Here is a 23,812-nt window from a genome sequence, read left to right on the forward strand (position 1 = left end):
AAAAGCAATTTTCTGTAAAAATCGGAATATTTTGACATATTTGCTTTTGTTGGCCATGAAAGGTCATGATGAAACAATGCTATGCTATTGATGTTTGACAGTGACATTTAGTTGATAAATAGTAAATACGCTTGGGTGTTTTTTTGAAATAGTGACCTAAAAATTCATTAAAATGGAAAGAAATAGTTATTCAAATGAAGTTTTGATGAATCTATTTATTATTCATGGACAATGTGACAAAATTGTAGCAAGAACATGCAGAAAGTTCAATGAAATGTACCCGAATTTACAGAAAATGGATAAAAAAAAATTTGTGCGAATACAAAATAACTTTATACAATTTGGTTCACAACTTAAAAATGATACAAGTTTGCCAAGCCTGTAACGTCTGATGAGGACAACATCGTGAATGTTTTAGCCCACTTTCACGCATATCCACAAGCTTCCATCCGGAGTGCAGCAGATGATTTAGGCCTAACTTATTATTCTGTGCAAAGAATTCTGAACGACAATAATATGCATCCCTTTAAATATTCAAAAGTTCATCAGCTGAAACCGGATGATTACCAACGTCGCATTCAATATTGTGAGATACTTCTGACACGCACTCAAGAGGATCCAAACTTTCTAAAAAAAATAATATGGACAGACGAAGCAAACTTTTCTAGAGAAGGTATTTTTAATAGAAGAAATCAAAATTTTTGGGCCTATCAAAATCCACACGCGGTTAAGGAAATGGGGTTTCAAGAAACATTTAGTTTTAATGTTTTTTGTTTACTAAAAGACAATCAAATAGCTTTTTTTATTTACGACGGGTCATTAAACTCCCATAAATACATTCAGATTTTGCGCTCAGTAGTAGAAGATTTTCTGGAAAATTTAACGCTTGGAGATTATCGCACTTGCTGGTTCCAATTGGATGGGGCACCTGCTCATTGCACTGAGGAGGTGACACGTGAGTTATTTGAGAAATTCGATGACCGCTGGTTTAGGCGTTTGGGACCATGGGACTGGCCTGCGAGATCACCTGATCTTACACCACTTGATTTTTACTTTTGGGGTAATTTGAAGCAAATGGTATACAAGACACCGGTAAACATGAACTACGTCAACGAGTTATCAATTGCATTGGTCAACTAGATCCTTCTGAAATACAAGCAGCGACAACACATGCTGTACAACGCAGGATTTTGAATTGCTTTGAAGTCAATGGCAATCATTTTGAAAATTTATGGTAAATTACTTATAATCTTGTATCATTTTTAAGTTGTGAACCAAATTGTATAAAGTTATTTTGTATTCGCACAAATTTTCTTTTATTCATTTTTTGTAAATTCGGGTACATTTCTTTGAACTTTCTGCATGTTCTTGCTACAATTTTGTCACATTGTCCATGAATAATAAATAGATTCATTAAAACTTCATTTGAATAACTATTTCTTTCCATTTTAATGAATTTTTAGGTCACTATTTCAAAAAAACACCCAAGCGTATTTACTATTTATCAACTAAATGTCATTGTCAAACATCAATAGCATAGCATTGTTTCATCATGACCTTTCATGGCCAACAAAAGCAAATATGTCAAAATATTCCGATTTTTACAGAAAATTGCTTTTATTTCCGAAACCGAACTACTTCGATATAGAAACATAATACCTCTTTAGACAGGGATTTTAATTTCCTTTTAGAATATGTTATAATATACAGGGTATTCCATTTAAAATAACAAAGTTGCTACTACTTTTTGGTATAAGCGGCAACGCTGCATCGCTAAAAATATTTTTAATCGTTAGATCATCAGCTAAAACCCATGTTGCCAAATTTTCAAAAAAAAAATATTTTCCGTTCTCCGAAAACGTCTACCATCAACCATCAATCACCCTGTATATCAGAAAATATAACTGATCATAATATGGTATTTTCAGTGAATAATAATAGCATAAAACGAATTCAATATAGAAATTACAAAAATATAGATTCAAATCAGTTACATTTGGATGCAAGTCAATTAAATTAAATTGGTGAACATCTGAATATTCAGATGCTGAAATTGGAGTACCAAACTATGATTTATATAGATATGATCGTCAAATGGGTACAAATACTACCAAGGCTCGTGGAGGTGGTGTATTGATTGCGGCTAAAAAGAGTTTATGTACACATAGAATTGGTATCCCACTTGTTGATGTGGATATTTATCAATTGACAATCAAAGCTTTGTTGTTGGTTGCATTTATATACCATCTCCATCTCCACTTCAAGCCTATTTAAGCCATTGTGAATCCGTTGAACATGTATATAGTAGATATTCAAGTAGTTTGTTTGTCTTGGCAGGTGATTACAATTTACCACATGCTAGATGGTAGAATGATGATCTTGGTTTGGTGATTGGTGGTTGTCTGGAGAATGACAGAGAGTATGTATGTGCTTTCTCTGGCCAACTGCTTTAGCTTCTATAACTTTTTTCAGGTAAATGGGGTTTTAAATACCCACGGGGTTTCCTTGGATCTTGTATTTAGTAGCTCAGATTTAATTAGTGTCGAACGTGCAATAGACAAGATTTTTGAGAATAGCTTGCACCATACAGCAATTAGTTTTCATCTTTGTTGTGCAGAAAATTCTGATGATATGATATATGAGGAATATTTTTATGATTTTGGTAAGGGAGATTACATAGCAATTAACGATTGTCTTGCTGAGATAGACTGGAATCAATTGTTTTTGGGAGAGACATCTATTGATGTCATAGTTTCAATTTTCTATAATGTGATCTACTCCTCAATGGAAAGGTTTATTCCTCTAAAGAGGTACAAAAGTTCTTCTTTTCCATGTTGGTTTTCTTCAGAGCTTCGCAGTTTGATCATAAGAAAGAAACAAATTCACAAAAAGTTTAACATTAGTGGTCAACAGCAGGAATATGATGAATTTGTATTTTTGAGACATCAATGTGAGTACTTAAGAGAGTTGTGCAATCAACAATATATTATTAATAGGGTGGAAATGAATCTCGCTAGCAATCCGAGGTACTTCTGGTCATATATTCGAAATAAAAGAAATGGTTTTAGCCTTCCCTCCAGAATGACATACAATAACAGAATTAGTATGAATATCTCGGATACTGCAGATATGTTTGCAGAATACTTTTCATCCGTCTATTCGGATGAGCAAGTCAATGACATACTATCTTTTGATTTTGATAAATCAATTTATCTGAGCAATTTAACTCTGTCAACGCAGGATGTTTATGAGGTTATTACTTCCTCTAAGAATAAGCTCTGCTCTGGACCAGATGAGATTCCGGCATTCTTCCTAAAGAAATGTGTTTGTGTTCTTACAAAACCAATACTGTTCATTTTTAACAAATCTCTAGGTACTGGTTCTTATCCCACTCTCTGGAAGAGAAGTTTTCTAAAACCCATTTTTAAATCTGGTAGTAGAAATGAAATTTCCAATTATCGGGCTGTGTGTAACCAATCTGAGTTGCCAAAGCTGCTCGACTGCCTGGTCAGTCATAGGATTGCCTTGCCTGAGTTTTAAATCTTTATTTAATCCTGAGCAATTTGGATTTGTAAAAGGCAGATCTACTGATGCTAATTTGGTGCTGTATGTCAACTGCCTCTACCGCAGCTTGGAGAAGGGACTTCAGGTTGACTCAATATATACAGATTTTTCAAAGGCTTTTGAAAGGTTTAAGCATGGGTTACTCTTGCAGAAGCTTAGGGCTTTAGGTATTGTGGGGCCTCTTCTTCAGTGGATCTCGGGATTCATCAGAAGTAGAACCCAGATTGTTAATCTTGGAGATACATGTTCCTCTGAAATTTTGGTGCCATCTAGGGTGCCACAGGGCTCTCACTCAGGCCCTGTTTTGTTTTGCTTTTTTTTGATTGATTTAGTTTGGAAACTTGAAAATTGTCGTGTGCTAATGTTTGCTGATGATCTGAAGGTATTTAGGCCTATCACATCCCTTTCCAATGCTGTGCTCCTGCAAAAAGACCTTAATTTGTTCTTTGATTGGTGCCACTTGAATAGAATGGCCCTTAATATCAATAAGAAAAAGAGAAAGAAAACCTATTGCTTTTCTTTATAAAATAAATAATGTAGCAATTGGTGTCAAAACAGAGGTTTCTGACTTAGGAATATTTATTGACTCCGGGTTGTCTTTTAAAAGTCACATCAATCAGGTGACTGGTAGGGCAATGAAAATGCTGGGTTTTATCCAACGGTCTACATCTGATTTGTCTTTGTTTACTTTTAGATTACTTTATTGCTCTCTTGTTAGGCCCATCTTGGAGTATGGCTCAATTGTGTGGTCCCCGTCATATAACTGCTACATTGAGCAGATTGAAAAAACTCAAAATAAATTTTTAAGGGTGGCTGCTTTTAGATGTGATTACAGGAGATAGGAGTATTACTATCAGTGGGTCAGGGATAACCTGAACTTACCCACATTAAAGTCACGAAGAACATTACTCGACTTATGTTTTATGCATAAGGTTTTAAATGCTACTATAGATTGTCCCGAGTTATTGTCTCTTTTTAAACTTAGGGTGCCTTCCAGATTGAATAGACAATCAGAAATATTTTCAGTCCCATTCCACCGTACCAATTATGGTATTAATGAGCCAATTACACGAATGGCTCGAAGTGCTAATGGTCTGTCAGGACAGATAAGCTTTTTTGACTCTAGGATTACATAGAGTCAAAACATTAGGGGCAGTTAAAGAATATTATTTCATAGGGGCTTTAATTAATTAACTCATCTACACCTTTCATTGATTTATAGATGGTTTTGTATCTGAATATATATGTTTGTATGGGTATGCTATGTAACACTTTTGTAAATGGATTCCGTAAATAAATAAATAAATAAACTGGGATTAAATTTATTACACACCTCATATAGATCAGAAAATTAAAAATGTCAATAAAAATATAGCGTATTTAATAACCAGGCGTGCGCCTCTTTTAATTAGAAATATACGGGATAAACCATTTACGCCGTGGATTACCAATAATATGAAATTGCTGATGAAGGAAAGGGCTAAAGCCCATCGTAAATATTTAAAACAGAGAATTGCAAAGAAACGCACGCCTGCAATTATACAGACAAATTGTCAAATCAAATTAATTGTATCGAAAAAATAGTAGCAATTATAATAATACAAGAAATTGTAGCAAAAAACGATTATTTTTATATTTTTTTATAGCTAACTAGACAATAACCCAGGTTTCCAAAATTTTTATCGGAAACATAAGATATCGGCCATCATAAGGGTAAGCTCCCCTGAAAAATATCAAAAAAACCCAAAAAAAAATTGAGACTTGCAAATTTTCAAAAGATTTAATGCATAACTATAGTTAGTGTTCCAAATAATCTATTTTTTTTCAAGCAATTTGCGCGGGATGTACAGGGTCTTTCCTCATATATTGACCCCCCCTCCTAAAGGGGAAATGCGAAAAGTAAAAAAAAAATTTAATACAAAACTTTTGGGGTTTTACTTTAAATTTTTGAATCCGATGTCAAATTTTCTTTTTTGTTTAGAAACGTCAAATTTTGACAGATGATCAGTTTTTTCTTATGGAACGCCCTGTATATGACTTCATAGTTAAAAAGAGCCGAATTTTCTGATTTCAAATATATATAGTTTAACTATGTTTTATTAAACCGTTTCGGAAATATCCGGCTCCAAACTTTAAAAAAATAATATATTGAAGATCTTGGTAAGTGCTGCATTGTTATTGTTTGGCGTTTTTTTTAAGATAAATGAATTGAGTAGAAACAATAAAAACAGAAGATTTATTATTACTAAGGTGATATTTAGCATCTTTTTGTTGACAAGGATACATTATTTTAACAATTATTGTTAAACTTTAATTTAGACGTAATTATAACTATAACTGCTCTATATGACCACCACCATTATCAATACAGTTTATATAATCCTGCTCAATTTTGTGTATTGTATTCCTTATAAATTGTCTATGATTTTGATTGATATCATCTATCGCGGTAATAATTTTTCTGCGGAGCTCCTCAACATTTTCAGTTCTCTGTATGCAAACTTTATTTTGCAGGTAACCCCACAGAAATGAATCAAGAGGTGTCAGGCCTGGACTGTTTGGTGGCCAACGAATTGGCCCAGTTCGTCCAATCCATAGGTTATTATATCTTTCATTTAAAAATCTCAAAACAGGTAACACATTATGCGGTGGGGCACCATCTTGATGCCAAACTATTTGCTCGTATTGCCTTATGGGTTTAGCTTCAATTTGATAAGTAAGCATCTCTAGGTATCTCTCTCCCGTCAAGTTGCCGTTATAAAAAATAGGTCCTATGACCTGGTCATTTAAAATTCCACACCATACATGTAGAGATTGCCGCCCTTGAAACTTAATTTCCCTTGTTATTCGGGGGTTTGTTCTTGACCAAAAGCGAACATTTTTTCGATTGTAAATGCCCGCGGTTCTAAAGATGCACTCGTCGGTCCACAAAATTAAAAAAAAAAAGTTATTATCTTCTTCTTTTAGCACTAGCATTTCTTAACAAAATTCCACCCATTTATTTCTTTGCTCTACACTTATAGTTTGAACAGGTAATATTCGATAAGCAAAATATTTATACTTTTTTAAAGTTGAATAAATTTTTTTGACCGATCGATCAAAGTAAATTCTGGCTCTTCTATGGAATGATTTGGGTGTTCTAAAAAGAAATTCAACATTTTGATACCTTCGAAATATAGCAAAATATTTAATTCTTCTTCTGGATCGACAAGAACTGTCCGACGTTTTCTTCGTAGAGTTTTCCTGATGCAAAATGCTCGTTCTATATTTTTAAACGTATTTTTTTCCGGAATGGCACGTAAAGGAAAGGTTCGACGATATTTCTCTCTGGCGGCATTGGCGTTATTATTATTTTTATAAAATATACGGACGATGTCACATTTTTCTTCATTACTGTACGGCATTTTTTAACATTTATGGGTCAACAAACAAAAAATGACAATGTCATCTGAATGATTTGTTTTTTAATAAATGTCAAACAATAACAATGCAGCGCCTACCAAGATCTTCAACATATTATTTTTTAAGTTTGGAGCCCGATATTTCCGAAACGGTTTAATAAAACATAGTTAAACTATATATATTTGAAATCAGAAAATTCGGCTCTTTTTAACTATGAAGTCATATACAGGGTGTTCCATAAGAAAAAACTGATCAGATCAGATTCAAAAATTTAAAGTAAAACCCCAAAAGTTTTGTATTAACATTTTTTTTTAACCTTTCGCATTACCCCTTTAGGGGTGGGGGGGGGTCAATATATGGGGAAAGATCCTGTACCTCTGAGGGGGTGCATTTTAGGACACACGTTAATTGGAAAAAGTCTTCATTTTTACTCCAGCAATACGCTCTTAAAATATTTGCACCGAATTTTGTAACACCCTATATATGGTGTAGGACAGTCTGCACATTTAAGGTTATAGACACCACCCTTTTAAATATGAGGTAGAATTTGTTTATTGTTTATGAGAATTGATCCAAGAGAGTTAGTATACTCTCTCTAATACCACTTTGACAATTATTTCTTAATATTCTGGAAATCTGGTAAGATAAAGCGCCTAGGAAAGAGATGGATGCATATTAAAAATTATGAGGGTCTAGAGAATGACCTATTATAAAATAGCTTTGCTTGTCTTCCTATTTCAATTTTGGAAATTTATTTTTAATTCATTTTAAATCTATGCCAGTTTTCCTTTGTTTTAAACCATCGTACCGTGAAATGGGGTGAATTTGATTTCGCGGGCCGACTTTGATCACCATATCAAAATATTTTACATTTAAATTTCCCGCGCATATTAAGTGCCGATTTTTTCCGTTCGGTAAAAAATCGTATTCAGTAATGGTGTAGCTAGTGATCCATGGGCATGTTTTTTGTCAGTTAAACGTTTTTTTTTTTGGAGTTTGCGGCTCTCAAGCATGTAAGTAATATTTAGACAAAAATATAACCTCCAAAATTTGACTGCTATTTAAAAATACATGCAAATTGTGGATATGTGCGTGATATATTTAGTATCCTGAATATCTTGTATTTTTATAACCTCAAAATGAAGTTTGCGGCGTTGCCGGATTTTGTCAAATTTTAAGATTTATTGGATCAATTTGACCCCAATTGATCAACTGAATGGGGTGAAATTGATCAGCAGATTGTAAAGCTTATATAATTTTAAGGGTAGAGTACTACTAGTAATAATAATATTTTTGGTTTTAGAATATTGACATAATGCCGAGAGTTTATAAGAGAAAAGTTGGGACACGAAGGTACAAAGAATACGGTCAAGAGTCCATAGAAAAAGCGTTAGAAAAGGTCATAAATGAAGGGTGGAGTTTACGCAAAGCTGCAAAATAGTTCAAGATTTCTTACGGGACCTTAAATAATAGATACCATGGGCGTCATGTTAAAAGTAACGGTGGGCAAACCGTTTTTAGCTCCAATGAAGAGCAATCAATTCTAAAATGTGTTGCTATTTGTGGCCAATGGGGGTTTCCTCTTAATTTAACAGATTTAAGGCATATGGCACAAACCTACTAGATACCCAAGGTCGATCAGTGGCAAAATTTAAGGATAATTTACCCGGTACCGATTGGGTATTTTCGCTGTTAAAAAGACATAACAATTTAATAACTCAAAGGCTTGCAGCTAATATTAAAAGGGCTCGTGCTGATGTTTCCAGGCAAACATTAACTAAATATTTTGAAAACCTTAAAACAACTTTAAATGGTATTCCGTCGTGCAACGTATATAATTATGATGAAACTAATTTGTTTGACGACCCTGGGCGCAAAAAACTAATATATTCCCGTGAAGTAAAATACCCTGAACGAGTGTGCAATTTTACTAAATCTGCAACCTCAGTGATGATGTATGGTTCTGCAGCAGGAGTTCTTTTGCCACCATATGTAATTTATCGAGCAGAAAAAATGTGGGCGCAGTGGCCTGAACAAGGACCAAAATTAGAACCTTGTTGCATAGATAGATGCTGTGCAGCTGGATCACGATACAACTGAACGTCACATGGGTGGATGGACGCCGAAACTTTTAATGACTGGTTTAAGTCTGCGCTTCTTCCACATGCCAAAAGACAGCAAGGGCGAAAAATTCTAATAGGCGATAACTTAGCCTCACATTTCACAGAAGAAGTTATTAGACTGTGTGAAGAACATAACATTGGATTTGTATGCCTGCCAAAGAACGCGACACATTTATGTCAGCCGTTGGACGTAGGGTTTTCAGGCCATTTAAAATGGCCTGGAGAGAAGTCTTGCTAGAATGGAAAAATACGTATCCGACACATTCATCAATTGACAAAAAGGATTTCCCACATTTGTTGCAAAAAACCTTGGTGACAATGGATACTAAACTATCCAATATATATATAAAAGATATATATATATAGATAAAATACCTCATGCGGTTAAACGAAATCTTATTTCTTTTTTTTGAGGCAAGTGGCATAGTCCCTTTAAATCCAAACCGAGATTTAGACAAGCTGCCTAGAGAAGATTTTAATCAAGACCAAGCGCAGAACGTGTTGGTAAATTACTTACAACAACAGAGATTTTCAAATGCTCCAACAAGACGAAATAAGAAGAGAACAAAACTTGATGTTCAGCCAGGGAAAAGTGTGACAGCCCAAAATGATTCCAACAGTTCAGACAGCGACGTTGAAGAGCCTATAACAAATGATAATTCCGACGATGACATGACCGCCGACGATCTATTTATCCAGTTGCAGAAAAACGAAGAAATTGAATATTTGGAAGTGAGTCAAAGTGAGATCAAAATTGGGACATTTTTATTAGTTAAAGTGTTGGGCATGCGAAAAAGTGTTAGCTATCGTTACATAGCTACAGTTCAAAATTTCAATGAAAACGAATTCGAAGTTCTGGGACTAAAATCTGTCGATGGAAGAAAAACTGTTTTTAAACCACAAGAAGGCGACGAGTTTTCCATAGAGTTGGCAGATATAGTTGCTATTTTGCCAGAACCTGCCGCTGAATGCGTCAAAGGTCAAATCATTTATGAATTCAAAAAAGCAGTAGATATTAAGGAAATGTAAATCCTTACTATACGCATTACTGCTTCTATCTATTAATTGAAGATTTGTGTCTTTACCTTTTGAATGTCTTTTATAAGTTTTTGTATTTTTAAACAAGTGTTTTTAATAAAGTATTAAAAAACTGCAATGTTTCTTTTTTATTTTACCTAAAAAAATAACCAATTAGTGGAATTTTATGACTGATCAATTTCACCCCAAAACCTGTAACTTTTAAATGGATTGATGAACTTAAGCGGGGGTTAAATTGTTCATAATGCATTTTAAGGCATGGCAAGAAGAATACAATTATATGGCACTGATCAAAGTCACGCCCCTTTTGGTATTAAATTGATCACACCTTATTTTGGCATTTTTTTAAACAACTTTAAATTTAGAGCAGATACGATTGCAAAATCCTTTTACGGCATCCATACACAATCATTTATGATTAATTTTAATATCGATACGCAGTTATCAAAAGAGTTACAAGCAAATTTACAAACGATATGATCAATTTAACACCGTTTCACGGTACATCAGTTCATGTCATGTATTTTGTGTTCCTTGTTATGTAGTATATCTTTCTTTTAACTCTTTGACAAGTAAGTAATTTTTTTATTCTTTATTTTTGGTCACTCCATAACTTTTTTGATGGTCTAACAGACCGAAAGCGCTTAGCTGATTTTAATTAAAAATTATTACACTTCATGTAATGTTCTTCAAGTTATTTGTATTATATTACTACATGGTACAAAAATTAACGTCACCCAATAGATGTAGAAGTGAAGTATAGCGGGTTAAGGACAGAAATCAAACCTCAAGATTTGAAATTAGCCGACGTTTCGACGTTTATTTACGTCTTTTTCAAGGCTGAAAAAGATACAATTGGTACAAAATGGTGAAAGCAATAGTTATTAATATAATAGTTAAGAAACCACCAAACAAAAACACAAATAAAACGGAGACCAAAGCATAAAAGTTAAAATTAAGATGACTTACCAAATTTACATTAGAGGTTTACGTAACAATTAAAACCTAATAACATCTCCATCATACATACACCACAGATACGATTGTTATACATTAAAATATGCAGCACAACCATTAAGTAAAACCAAAAAAACACACAGTATAAATAAAATAAAATTGGATTATATCACAGATTGATTCACAATGAATAAGTAGTACGTATAATAATTATAGTAAAAAATAGCACCTTCTAAGTCAGTGTTTAGTAGTAACTGTACGCAGAATTTATTGTTATAAAGCAGGAATGATGCACATTCTTTTTATGTCTGTAAAATAGGTTTAATATTACCTGGGCTCGTTGAAAAGTTAAGTACTTTACAGTTTGGATTTATACAGCTTTAAAATGTGATTATATTGTGTACTTAGGCCCTGAGTATCGGTTGGGTGATTAACAAAATTATGCAGTTGGATGTGTATCATTTCACTGATATTGCGTTTAAGATAGTGCCTCTCTCTATCAACTATGCTAACATCATCAAAATTGAAGTTATGCCCTGTGAAAAAGTGATGCTGTGCTAAAGCGGTCTTATCTTTTTTGTTCATATTTATGACTCTACAATCATATTGATGCTGATATAGTCTGTTCTTTAAATGCTGCCTAGTGATACCTATATAACACTGTTCACAATTACGTCAAGGTATACGGTATACCAAACCTGAGCTCAACTCAAGGGGAGTACGATCTTTTAATTGGGAAAACAATACACTGCTTGAGTTTATGTTGTAAAAAGCCAGTTTAAAATTGTAATTTTTTCACGGATATACTAGTCTAACCAATTTTATAACACCTACAAATGGTTCTTGTTTTAATCAACAACCATACTTGAATAAAATTAATAAAGATTTTGCATTATGTAAGAATTTTTTAAGACAACATCCTGAAATAGTTGTTATGCGCTCTGACAAGGGTGGCTCTACTGTCGTCATGTATAAGAATGAATATTTAGCTGGTGTGCGTGATTTATTGAGTGATGCCAATACTTATAAAACCTTAAAATCTGATCCTACTATGAGGTTTCAAAATCAAGCAAATAAAATCGCTAAAGAATTATTAGATAACAATTACATTAATGAGTCATTCTTCAGAAAGTTACGCACAAATAATAGTGTGTTTCCTAAACTTTATTGTTTGCGGAAAACACACAAACCAAACCTGAGCTTAAGACCAGTGGTCAGTTGTATTGATTCTCCATCATATAATTTAGCTGTCTTTGTTCATGGTATTCTAAACCAAGTTACTTTTTGTTTTAACATAAAAAATTCTTTTGATTTTGTAGAATTCTCACAAAGTGTGTCAATACCAGAAAATTATATTTTAGTGTCCTTGGATGTTACGTCATTGTTCACAAATATTCCTAAATCGTTAGTTTTAAATATTATAAAAAATAAATGGGGCACTATATCCGCTTACACAGATATACCTAAAAGTCTTTTGCCGAGAATTATTGAATATTTATTCGATAGCAGTTATTTTTCTTTCGGTGGTCAGTTCTACCAACAACTGGATGGTTCAGCTATGGGCAACCCTGCCAGCCCAGTTTTGGCAAATTTGGTGATGAACGAACTCCTAACTAACATAGTTCCTAATTTACCTTTTAAATTAGCTGTTATTAAAATACATGTTGATGACACAATTTTGGCGTGCCCATCTAACAAAACAAAGGAACTTTTAAATCATTTTAATGATTATCATGACAAGCTTAAGTTTACCATGGAATTAGAAAATAATAATTGTATACCATTTTTGGATATTACGGTAGAACGGAACACCGATGGGACTTTAACAACTAATTGGTACACAAAACCTTCATCTTCAGGCAAAGTAATTAATTACCTATCGTCACATCCAATGTCAAACAAAATAGGAATAATTAAAAACCTATTGTTTAGATCCTATAAATTGAGTAGCCCGAAGTATCATGAATCTAATACAATGAAAATTAAAAGTTTTTTAAGAAATAACAATTACCCCACAACATTAGTAAATAGAGTTATCAATAATTTTAAACTTTTAACAGATACACAACTGGTAAGGAATAAAGAAACAAAATATTTCAGATTTCCATATGTAAAATCATTTTCAGAACAAATCCAACGACATATCCGTGAAAAAAATTACAATTTTAAACTGGCTTTTTACAACATAAACTCAAGCAGTGTATTGTTTTCCCAATTAAAAGATCGTACTCCCCTTGAGTTGAGCTCAGGTTTGGTATACCGTATACCTTGACGTAATTGTGAACAGTGTTATATAGGTATCACTAGGCAGCATTTAAAGAACAGACTATATCAGCATCAATATGATTGTAGAGTCATAAATATGAACAAAAAAGATAAGACCGCTTTAGCACAGCATCATTTTTCCACAGGGCATAACTTCAATTTTGATGATGTTAGCATAGTTGATAGAGAGAGGCACAATCTTAAACGCAATATCAGTGAAATGATACACATCCAACTGCATAATTCTGTTAATCACCGAACCGATACTCAGGGCCTACGTACACAATATAATCACATTTTAAAGCTGTATAACTCCAAACTGTACAGTACTTAACTTTTCAACGAGCCCAGGTAATATTAAACCTATTTTACAGACATAAAAAGAATGTGCATCATTCCTGCTTTATAACAATAAATTCTGCGTACAGTTACTACTAAACACTGACTTAGAAGGTGCTATTTTTTACTATAATTATTGTACGTACTACTTATTTATTGTGAATCAATCTGTGATATAAGCCAATTTTATTTTATTTATACTGTGTGTTTTTTTTTTTTTTGTTTTACTTAATGGTTGTGCTGCATATTTTAATGTATAACAATCGTATCTGTGGTGTATGTATGATGGAGATGTTATTAGGTTTTAATTGTCACGTAAACCTCTAATGTAAATTTGGTAAGTCATGTCAATTTTAACTTTTATGCTTTGGTCTCCGTTTTATTTGTGTTTTTGTTTGGTGGTTTCTTAACTATTATATTAATAACTATTGCTTTCACCATTTTGTACCAATTGTATCTTTTTCAGCCTTGAAAAAGACGTAAATAAACGTCGAAACGTCGGCTAATTTCAAATCTTGAGGTTTGATTTCTGTCCTTAACCCGCTATACTTCACTTCTATATTATATTACTACTTTTTGTTTTTTTAAATAGTATTTCTTAAATCCAATAATGCAAACAAAATATATAAAAACTTGGTATAATGTCTGGTATGACGGCTACTGAGTGAAGTATTTAATTTTTTTGTCTACAATAAAGATAAAACGAATTTCATGTCGCTTATAAATTTATTAAATTATAAATGAAATGTCAGATTGACATTTTACCGAATAGTACCTAAAAACTTTATAAACCTGGGAGAGTATGTAAAGTGAGTAGCTTACGCACGGTAGTAGAAGCAATCCTTACCCCTTATCTGGAACGTAGTTGTATAATTGTCTACATTATTAAGCATAAACAAATACGGCTTTTTAATTTCCGCAAGAATTTTTTAAAATTTTTATATGAAAAAGCTCAGAGGTTACGAGTACCCACACTACAGCCAAAGTTTACTGAATAAAATACAAGTTGCTTCACTCGGCTCCACGCGCCGAATTACCTATTCACCGCCCCTCACTTCATTTGCCGGGCGACGCTCCTACAATCGAATCTGTTGGGTTACACAGTGAGTAGTAACCCAACTAGTTTAAATGGTTTTAATGTGCGAGCGTTTTATTACTAGTTGTACCGGGTGGACTCAGTGGACTGGCAAATTATTATAATCTATTATATTAAAATGTCGACTTATTTATTGTTCGGTAGACAGTTGTTTTACAAAGCGTGGAAGTGGTTTAATGTTTTTTTATGTCCGAAAAATGAAAATATATATATAAAATATATATTTATATATATAATAAAATAACAAATAAGAAATAAGGGTAACCAATTACATGCCAGGTTATAGTACCTCTCTGTCTTGAGAGGGTGTGTTGTGACCAAAATAACGTGCGCAGTTTCGTTTTCACATAAAATAAAATATGAAAGTTGGATTTTGGTCAACTTCTTATTTCATTCTTATATTATTTTGCTATATAAATGCGTTATGGAACTTTTGTACATTTAACTCTTATTTTATTTTTATTTTACTTTATTTGTCTGTATAAATCCAGCTTAAGAGACTACATTGTTTACATTTTAAAATGGCAAAATATATTTTCCTCTCCATCTTTTGTCCTTCTTTTACAATATTGCACTTTTGCCAGAGCTATTTATCCGCTTTGTAAGTATTAAAAAATGTAATACCTTTTAAAGGTTATTTGAGTCGGAAACATAACTGAGGTTATAATGAAAAAAAAAACAAATCGAAAATTAATAAAATTCATAGAAAAATCGACTTAATTTAAAAGCAAAAATATTAATAAAAGCAGCAGTCAAAACAAAAATATCTTGGAGCATTAAAAAATTTAGTCACTTCGGCAACGGTGCGCTACAGTCTCACGCAGGTTTTACTATTTTTCGAGTTCTGTCAAAAATTATGAATGAATGAATCCCGAGCGATGTTGCCAAGGAATTAAAACAAATAAACGCTTTAAATTATTGAGTCTAAGGGCGTGTTTTGTATTTAGAGTGTGTTTTATCAGTTTTTTGTTGTTTTCGTACTTTTTTGGAGAAAATTAATGCCAAAATAAACGAACATGGTGCATTCTTGTGTAGTAACGAGAGTAGAGCATTAAAATCCAAATTAACGTTTCATCGGTAAGTTTATTTGTTTACGTTTAAACAGCAAAAGACTTTTGTATTTATACCACCAGCGTCATCACATGAAAAATATTAAGGTTAATTAATTATGTAATGACATTTTTCGCCTCTATTTAAAATTGCACAGGAGCGATGAAAACAACACGTATAGATATAGAAAATTATTTGTACAGTACACAACAAACCCGATTTGTAAGGGAGGGAAAATGAAAATAACAAATTTGTCGATTATTATAATATTATTTGCACTAGTGCATAAGCTCTACCCCACTGGCAACAAACCAAACAAAAATTAATTGAAAATATGCATTGTTTCCAAGGGGTACTAACAACACTTTCTCCATCCTTTTCTCTCTCACTACTAATTATAAAATTCCACATTTTTGGGCTGGTTATGAATGAAACATTACGTTTATTACTTATAATGTCTTTGGTAATGTTATTATTAGTCTGACAAAATAACTAAAACGTCAAAAAGGTAGTAATCAATCATTAAAAATTCAAACATGTCATTACTTAGTAGTTATGTCTATCTTTAGTTGTTACGTTTAGTAATAGTAATATATGCATTTTTTCACACAAACTTTTGACTTTGATTTAAAAATAAATCCTAATGAAACCGGTCGTACCAAAACAAACTTTAATAAGAGTTAGATACAAAAAAAATAACCATTTAGTTCTTGAATTACGTAAACTTTGATAATGTAAAATTTATTTAGTTTGGTGGCTATAAAAACAAATAATTTAAAGTATTGTCAATTTACATATTTTTCCCAAGTGGGTACATTAAATAATAATTTTATGCCAGATAATAAAGTTATTATAAAATCGTGCTCCGTCTTCCCCTACAGTTCGAATTAGACGAAACTCGTAAAATAATAGGTATTTTTTACCAGAATTCCCCTTTACATTTTTTGCTAGTTCCCCGTCGGCGAGGAGCTTGGCGGCCTGCCTTTGAGATCGAAAGATAAAAGGTTTTTCGCCGAGTGAAGCAACTTGTATTTTATTCAGTAAACTTTGCTACAGCATAGGAACTAGCGTGATATTGTGTTTATAGAAAAAAAAATGATTCGGTATAAAAAACAATCAATTAAATTAAGGCAAGAGCAATTTACAGTCTTAATACGACTACGTTCGAAAATTAATTAGTAATAATACATTTCTTACTTTGGCTTTCCTAAATAAGGCCTTTACGTTTTCAGGCTGACACCTCAACACGGTCTGCAAAGACACCAGCGCCTGATCGTACAGTTCCATTTTAATCTGTGCCGAAGCCATGTTATTTAAAACTTTCAGTCTGTCCTCTAGCAGCTTTTGTAGCTCCTGGTCTGTAGGTTTTTCTACTTCCGTTCCTTCACTTTCAACCTGAAATGTTGCAATCATCATAATCAATCAAAAAAAATATAACAAATAGATCAGTAGCTTAAAAAAACATTGTTTTATGTACCTCGTCTAGATAATTTAGTGCCCTCCTGTAACATTGAATAGCCAAACTATTGTCGCCTCTTTGGTACCACCAGTTTCCTCTTTCTCTTTTCTTGTTTCTGAAATACATCATAACATGTTTTTTAATTTAAGATTTTTTACCAGTAAATTTTACCCCAATTTTTGTCTCTCTAATAAGGTCAGTGATTCGCAATCTTCTTCAGGCATTATATCAACTAATTCTACATCAAACACTACAGTGGCATTTGGCGGGATATGTGGAGGCAAGCCCTTTTCTCCATAAGCCAATCTAGACCCAATTTTTAAGAGACATCTCTCCGTTTTGTTCATTAGACCTATAGCCACATCTAGACCTTGCACAACCTAGATGAATATTAGTGCTTTTAAAAGAATAGTAATCGGGTTGTTGTAAAACATCTTACGTCGCCTTCTCCTAAGTTAAGTTCCAAATTTTCAAATTTCTCGGCAAGGTCTTCTTCATCGGCATCCTCCAGACGACTAGTATAATTGATTATACACTTATCAGATCGACTAGGCCTCAATTCGGCTCCTCCTGCTCTGAGTATTTTTTTTAGGATTACTCCAGAACCTTTAAAAGATAAAATTACAATCACTTACAATCGCATTAAAAACTGAAGTCTAACGCAACCGGTATGGATAGCCTATCTATGAAAAATTCAAAGATGATTGATGGCTTAAAAAATAAGACATCTATGGGCTAAATGTCAAATTAATTAAGTCTGTTAAAAACATTATCATAGTTCCAGTAACAAAACTAATAAACAGATGCTTCAGGGAGAGCACTTTTCCAGGTGAGCTCGGATCAGCCAAGGTAATACCTATTTTTAAAAAGGGTGATCCTGATAGGCCCGAGAACTACCGTCCTATCTCCTTGCTGCCCATAATCTCAAAAATCTTTGAAAAATTTATTGCTGCTCAACTTAAGAAATTTGTTGAGGGTCACAATCTTTTTACATCCAGCCAGTTTGGTTTCAGGAAGGGTAAAAGTACCACTATGGCCATTTTAGAAGTTGATTACTTGTTAAATGCTTTTAATAGCTTGCAATATGGCAGTGTCTTGTTCTGCGATCTGAGCAAGGCATTCGACTGTGTTCCCCATAACATATTGCTGCAAAAACTTTCTAAATATGAACTCAGTCTTAACAGTGTTAAACTTCTTGCTTCCTATCTGGCTAATAGAGATCAAATGGTAAGTGTTGGTGGGGTGTCATCAGCAAAAAGTGGGATAACCATAGGTGTTCCCCAAGGATCTATTTTGGGGCCTATCCTCTTTTTGATCTATATAAATGACCTACCATTAACTGAACAATCTGGTAAATTCACCATTTTTGCTGATGACACAACAGTGGCATGTGCCGAAGATACTCTTGAGACTGTAGAGAGGAGTATTGCAGGGGGGAATTCAGGAATGGTTTAACATGAACCGATTGCATCTCAACGCAGACAAGACCAACAAAGTTATTTTTACTCTGAAACCAGCTGACATATCAAAGGATTTTTCTGTTAAGTTTCTGGGAGTTTTATTGGATCCTCTACTTCATTGACATTCCCACATTAATATTGTTGCCGGAAGGCTAAAAACATCTATATATGCCCTTCGTCGCTTAGCTGGATGTTTATCTGAATCTGGCTTAAGAACAGCCTAATTTGGCACCTTCCATCCCTTAGCCACATATGCTATTCTAGCGTGGGGACATGCCCCACAAACAAAAAGGTTGTTTTCACTACAGAGAAGGGCAATCAGAATTGTGGGTAGGCTGGGTTGCAGGGAGGATTGTAGATATGTTTTCTCTATGAAGGGAATACTTACCCTACCTTCTGTATATATATTGGAAAATCTTTTATGGGTACACAGGAATAGGGATCGGTATAAAGTACATGACGATATACACGACTATGGTACTAGAAACATAAATAGGATAGTTCCAATTTACCAACGCTTAACAAGGTGACAGAGTGGTCCCGGATTACTAGCTGTTAAGTTATATAATAAACTTCCTACCGACTATGTGGATTTAGATTTGGAACGTTTTAAAAATAAAATAAAACAAATTCTAGTCTCTAATGCCTTCTATTCAACTGAAGAGTTTTTAAACTTCACATTCTATCTGTGATATTGAGTACCTACCGATATATTGCATTTTATTTAAGACATATTGTGATTGTGTATTATTCATGGTATGTATCACTATGTTTTGGTTTTAATGAGTTTTATGTAGTGTTTTAAGAAAATTTTTATTATCAATTTTTATAAACAGTCACCCTATTTGTTAACGTTTAACTCTTATATATTGGCATTAATAAATTGATTGACTGATTGATTGAAAGTTGTACTTCTTTTTTATTTAAATCTTGTGCTAAACATTATCAACAATTGATGTTGTGACCTTCGTAAAAACGTCAGTTACCTAAGTGGTGCTGGTATAAATATAGTCGGCGCTATTTCTCAACCAGATTTCCCTAAAACTTTTTCAACCGTTTTTAATCACGAAATTCATTGCTGATAAATCCAAAAGATTTATCTCAGAGCCCAAATACTACTTCTTGTGAATTAGAACAACGTTAGCCCTCTTAAGGCAAGGAGAAAATAGGCCATTTGTAAAAGACTTATTCAGTACATAAGCTAAACAAACTAAGGCCGATGTAGGTAGAGTTTTAATGACACTTAATAACATCCCGATGAGGTTCTGCCCTTAATCTCTTTGAATATGGATTTAATTTCCCCAGTATCAGTGGGTAAAAAGAAAAAAGTTTCTGGTACATTGGAGGTTCTTTGAGAGGTTAGATGCCATGGAGAAGTAATATGCATTTAGATGATCAGCTTCTGATTGACAAGCCTCCATGTTCTCCTTTAGTTTATTAGAGGCATTTTGAATTCTCCCAGAGTAATAAGAGTAATAGAGCCCCTTTCAGAGTAGATCTGTGAATTTTCCTGTAGTAATTTATAAAATAAGAATTATGTAATGAAAATTTTATTATCTAATGTAAAGATCTTATATTTTTGGCTGCAACTTTTATTCCCTTTGTGTACCAAGGTTTCTTTTTCTTTTTTTTTATAAGAACTGAAGGAAAAGCCCTATTAAAAATGCTTATAAATACCGAGTGGAAGCCTTCCATTGCGTCAGGATAGTGTAAGATATTGTACCAGTTACACTGATTGCATAATAGTTCAAATTTCACATAGTTTTTTTTCTGCGAGAAAACAATCTGCTTTACCTACATTTATCCCTTTTAAAGGGAATACAAGAATCTAAGGCTACAGACGCAATAATTGCCCGCACTAACTACTTTACAATCTACAACTGTACGTCGGTTTGAATACAGATAATCGAGTCCAGAAGAGGAACTAGCGGTATTTCTAGTAGGACTATTAATGTACAATTTGATATTAAATGAGGTAAATAAATTTTGTAAGTCCTTTAAATCATTTCCGGAAGGTCCAAAGAAATTTAAATTAAAATCGCCTGACAGTACATTACCTGACAATACTTTCGCATTAATCGAGATAATGGACAAAATTACATTCAGCGTAATTTAAAATACTTGAAAGCTTGTAGCTGGAGTCTATAAAGATCAATGATATACATATTAATTTTTTTACAAAATATCCTAGAAAATTCAAAGTAGGTATTTCTCTTCTAGCAACTACTTAAACCTATCAACCTTTACAAAATCTACTTCATGCAATGTCCGTTCCTTAACCAGAATTAAAGTTCCGCCATGGATCACATTTGATCTGTTACAGCTAGAAAAATGTACATAATATTCAAGACAAAACAGTTCACTACACTTAAGCCAATGTTCAGTTAATATCAGGAAAGTCTATATTATTACAGTTCGTCATTCTTATTTCTAGCTTATTGGATATTGAGAACCAACAAGTTGATATTGGTGATTGACGTTAGTTCTAAAATCGTTGGTTGTCGTTACTATACTATGATTGGCAATACTTGACTGGTCGCGACTTAAGTAATTTGATCTGAACACATGGTAGGATAAAAAGAATTAATCTGATGTTCAAATGATATATTTATGTCCATTTCATGATTTGGGGTTGCTAGTTTATTGCATCACAACTCACTGAATTGATTGTGTCTATGTAGGTCAAATTCTTTTTATTAGCACCAAGATTTGTGTATGTACTATTTCTTGTAGAAGGTCCGATTTATTGATATCGACGTATGAAACCTGCCTAGCCTAGGAGTACATTTGTCAAGTTTAAAAGCAAATTCACCTAATTTACAATTCAATTTTTAAATACGATTGTTGGCTTTTCTGCTATGTTTCATAAAAAGCGTGAATACTAGAATAATATTAGTTTTCCATAAAGAATATGTGTTGGTATGCTTTTTATAAGTTGTTTTGCTATGTTACTAAAATATTTATTGAAAAGTTCTGGAGAAATATTTAAGTCACTGTTTTCAGGTGTTTTCTTTGTTTTGTTGTTAACTATTTTCCACAGATCTTTTTGAGGAATGTATTATACTATCACTCGAGTTCCTTTTAGCCCTGTTAATCTAATCATTGTAATTTTTTTATAGCACTTGTAAAGCTCAACATCAGCGGGTCTTCCATATTGCCTACTTATCTCCCTCAATAAATGCAAATGTTCCCTCATATTTCTCAATTCATCATTAAACCAATCAATACATCCCATATGGGTATTCCTGGACTTTATATCTTTTTTCAGGAAAAGCTTTCAGATATATACTCTCTAATATATAAATAAAATTTTTGAGTGGTGCTCAATTAATTGTTATTTATGAAGTTCTATCATATTGTAGAATTTTAGTAGACGCATTTGAGTAATTTCCCTAAGAGTTTTGTGTTCTATATTAAAAGAATTATTAGAGTTTAATAAATATATTATCAATGCATGCAGTCACCCTTGTAGGCTCAAAAATGGCCTGTTTAAAACCAAATTCACCAAACAGATCATCATTACATCAAGATTGTAACTGTCACTGTTTAATACCCCAAAATACACATTGAAGTCCCCAGCGATAATTGTTGGCTTTTATTTATTTTGAGTAAAAAATTGTTCATTGTCACCAAGAATGTGTCAAAGTGGCCTGCAGGAGGCCTGTAAGTGACAATGATATACAGATCTAAACGTAATTACACACTATAATAATTATTATTTATAATAAAATTACAAGTATATTAGCTATTATTATGTTGTTGCATGGATCAAGTCAAAGTCAAAATATACTTTATTTGCTAAGTTTACAAACTTGTGCTAAAAGCTTCCTAATCCCAGAATTTACAATACTAGTAGTTATTTGGATATACAGGATACAGAATCCATTTTGATTGTACATAGGAGCATATTTCATATCATCAAAGAAAAAACTAAAAAAAAACAGAAAAGAAAAGGCAAGAACTAACATAAAAAAAGAATTAAAAAAAACATCTGATCAACAGATATATAATTAATTTTAAATATTAAAATGAGTTGTTAAAATACTCTTCAATGCTGTAGTAAGCTTTTGGTAAGATTAATTTTTTTAGTTCTCTCCTAAACTTTTTAAGGTCTGTACCAGTCCTAATTAAAAAAGGAACATGATTAAATATTTTTCGACTAATAAATATAAGAGAGTTTCTTGTAAGTGAGGGAATTGGAAGAGATAATGTTTACTTGACGAGTATTATGACTGGTGCAGGATGATGGACTAATGGGCTTATAATCTAATTAGGCGTATGAGTGTAGCAGTTTCCAATATAAAGAGTGAGAAAACTGTTAAAATTCTTTCAGCTACAAAAAGAGATGTACAAGAGACTCTCAGACCAACACCACACAGATACCTTAATGCTCTTTTCTGAATAGTAAAAATGATGTTAAGGAGTCCATTGGAGCACAAACCCCAAAATGGCAACCCAAACCAGACATGAGAGTCTAGTAAGGCGAAATAAACTGAACGAGCAAACAACCCTCCCAACTCATGCCTGGCAACCCTGACTGCAAAACAACCAGAAGAAAATTTAGCAGAGGCCCAAAACAAGGTTGTCAAACCTGATACTCCTATCAATAAAGAGGCTGAGAAATCAACAATCCCAACCATGTAGTGGGCTCTGCTCATCAAACAAAAAACCCTCCACATTACACTTAAAGCCCAGAATAAAAGTCTTATCAACATTGAATATAAATAAGCTGGTTGCAGATGCACCACTCTTTAATTTTGTGAAGGTCCTCTACTATGATAGATCTAACTACTTTGTGATTTTTGTTTTGCCACAGAATTATAATATCATTGGCAAACTGAACCACTAGTCCATGCAGTGGTAGAGAGCTTAAGTCATTAATGTTTAATAAAAATAAAATAGGACCTAACACTGACCCTTGAGGTACAACACATTTAAGGTGTGCTATCTCTGAAGAAAATCCAGATGCAACCACCCTCTGGGAATAACAAAATATATGTTTCAACTGGATATCATCATGTACTACATCATTACGTTTACTATCATTACAATCATTACA

The 23,812-nt window shown here is 33.1% G+C and overlaps 1 protein-coding gene across 2 annotated transcripts in view; it reads right to left on the reverse strand.

The window, feature by feature from the left end:
• Positions 1 to 23,812, reverse strand: part of LOC126736818 (peptidyl-prolyl cis-trans isomerase FKBP8-like) — a 59,284-nt gene that overhangs the window by 19,856 nt on the left and 15,616 nt on the right. For both annotated transcript variants that reach the window (XM_050441374.1, XM_050441375.1), the window contains exons 3-6: positions 17,733 to 17,899; positions 17,465 to 17,673; positions 17,312 to 17,408; positions 17,032 to 17,229 (exon numbers count right to left, since the gene is read on the reverse strand). In XM_050441374.1, coding sequence (XP_050297331.1) covers positions 17,032 to 17,229; positions 17,312 to 17,408; positions 17,465 to 17,673; positions 17,733 to 17,899 — 671 coding nt within the window. The remainder of the gene's footprint in view (positions 1 to 17,031; positions 17,230 to 17,311; positions 17,409 to 17,464; positions 17,674 to 17,732; positions 17,900 to 23,812) is intronic.

This window comes from Anthonomus grandis, chromosome 5 (assembly GCF_022605725.1).
Source record: "Anthonomus grandis grandis chromosome 5, icAntGran1.3, whole genome shotgun sequence".
In the NCBI taxonomy this organism is placed as follows: domain Eukaryota; kingdom Metazoa; phylum Arthropoda; class Insecta; order Coleoptera; family Curculionidae; genus Anthonomus; species Anthonomus grandis.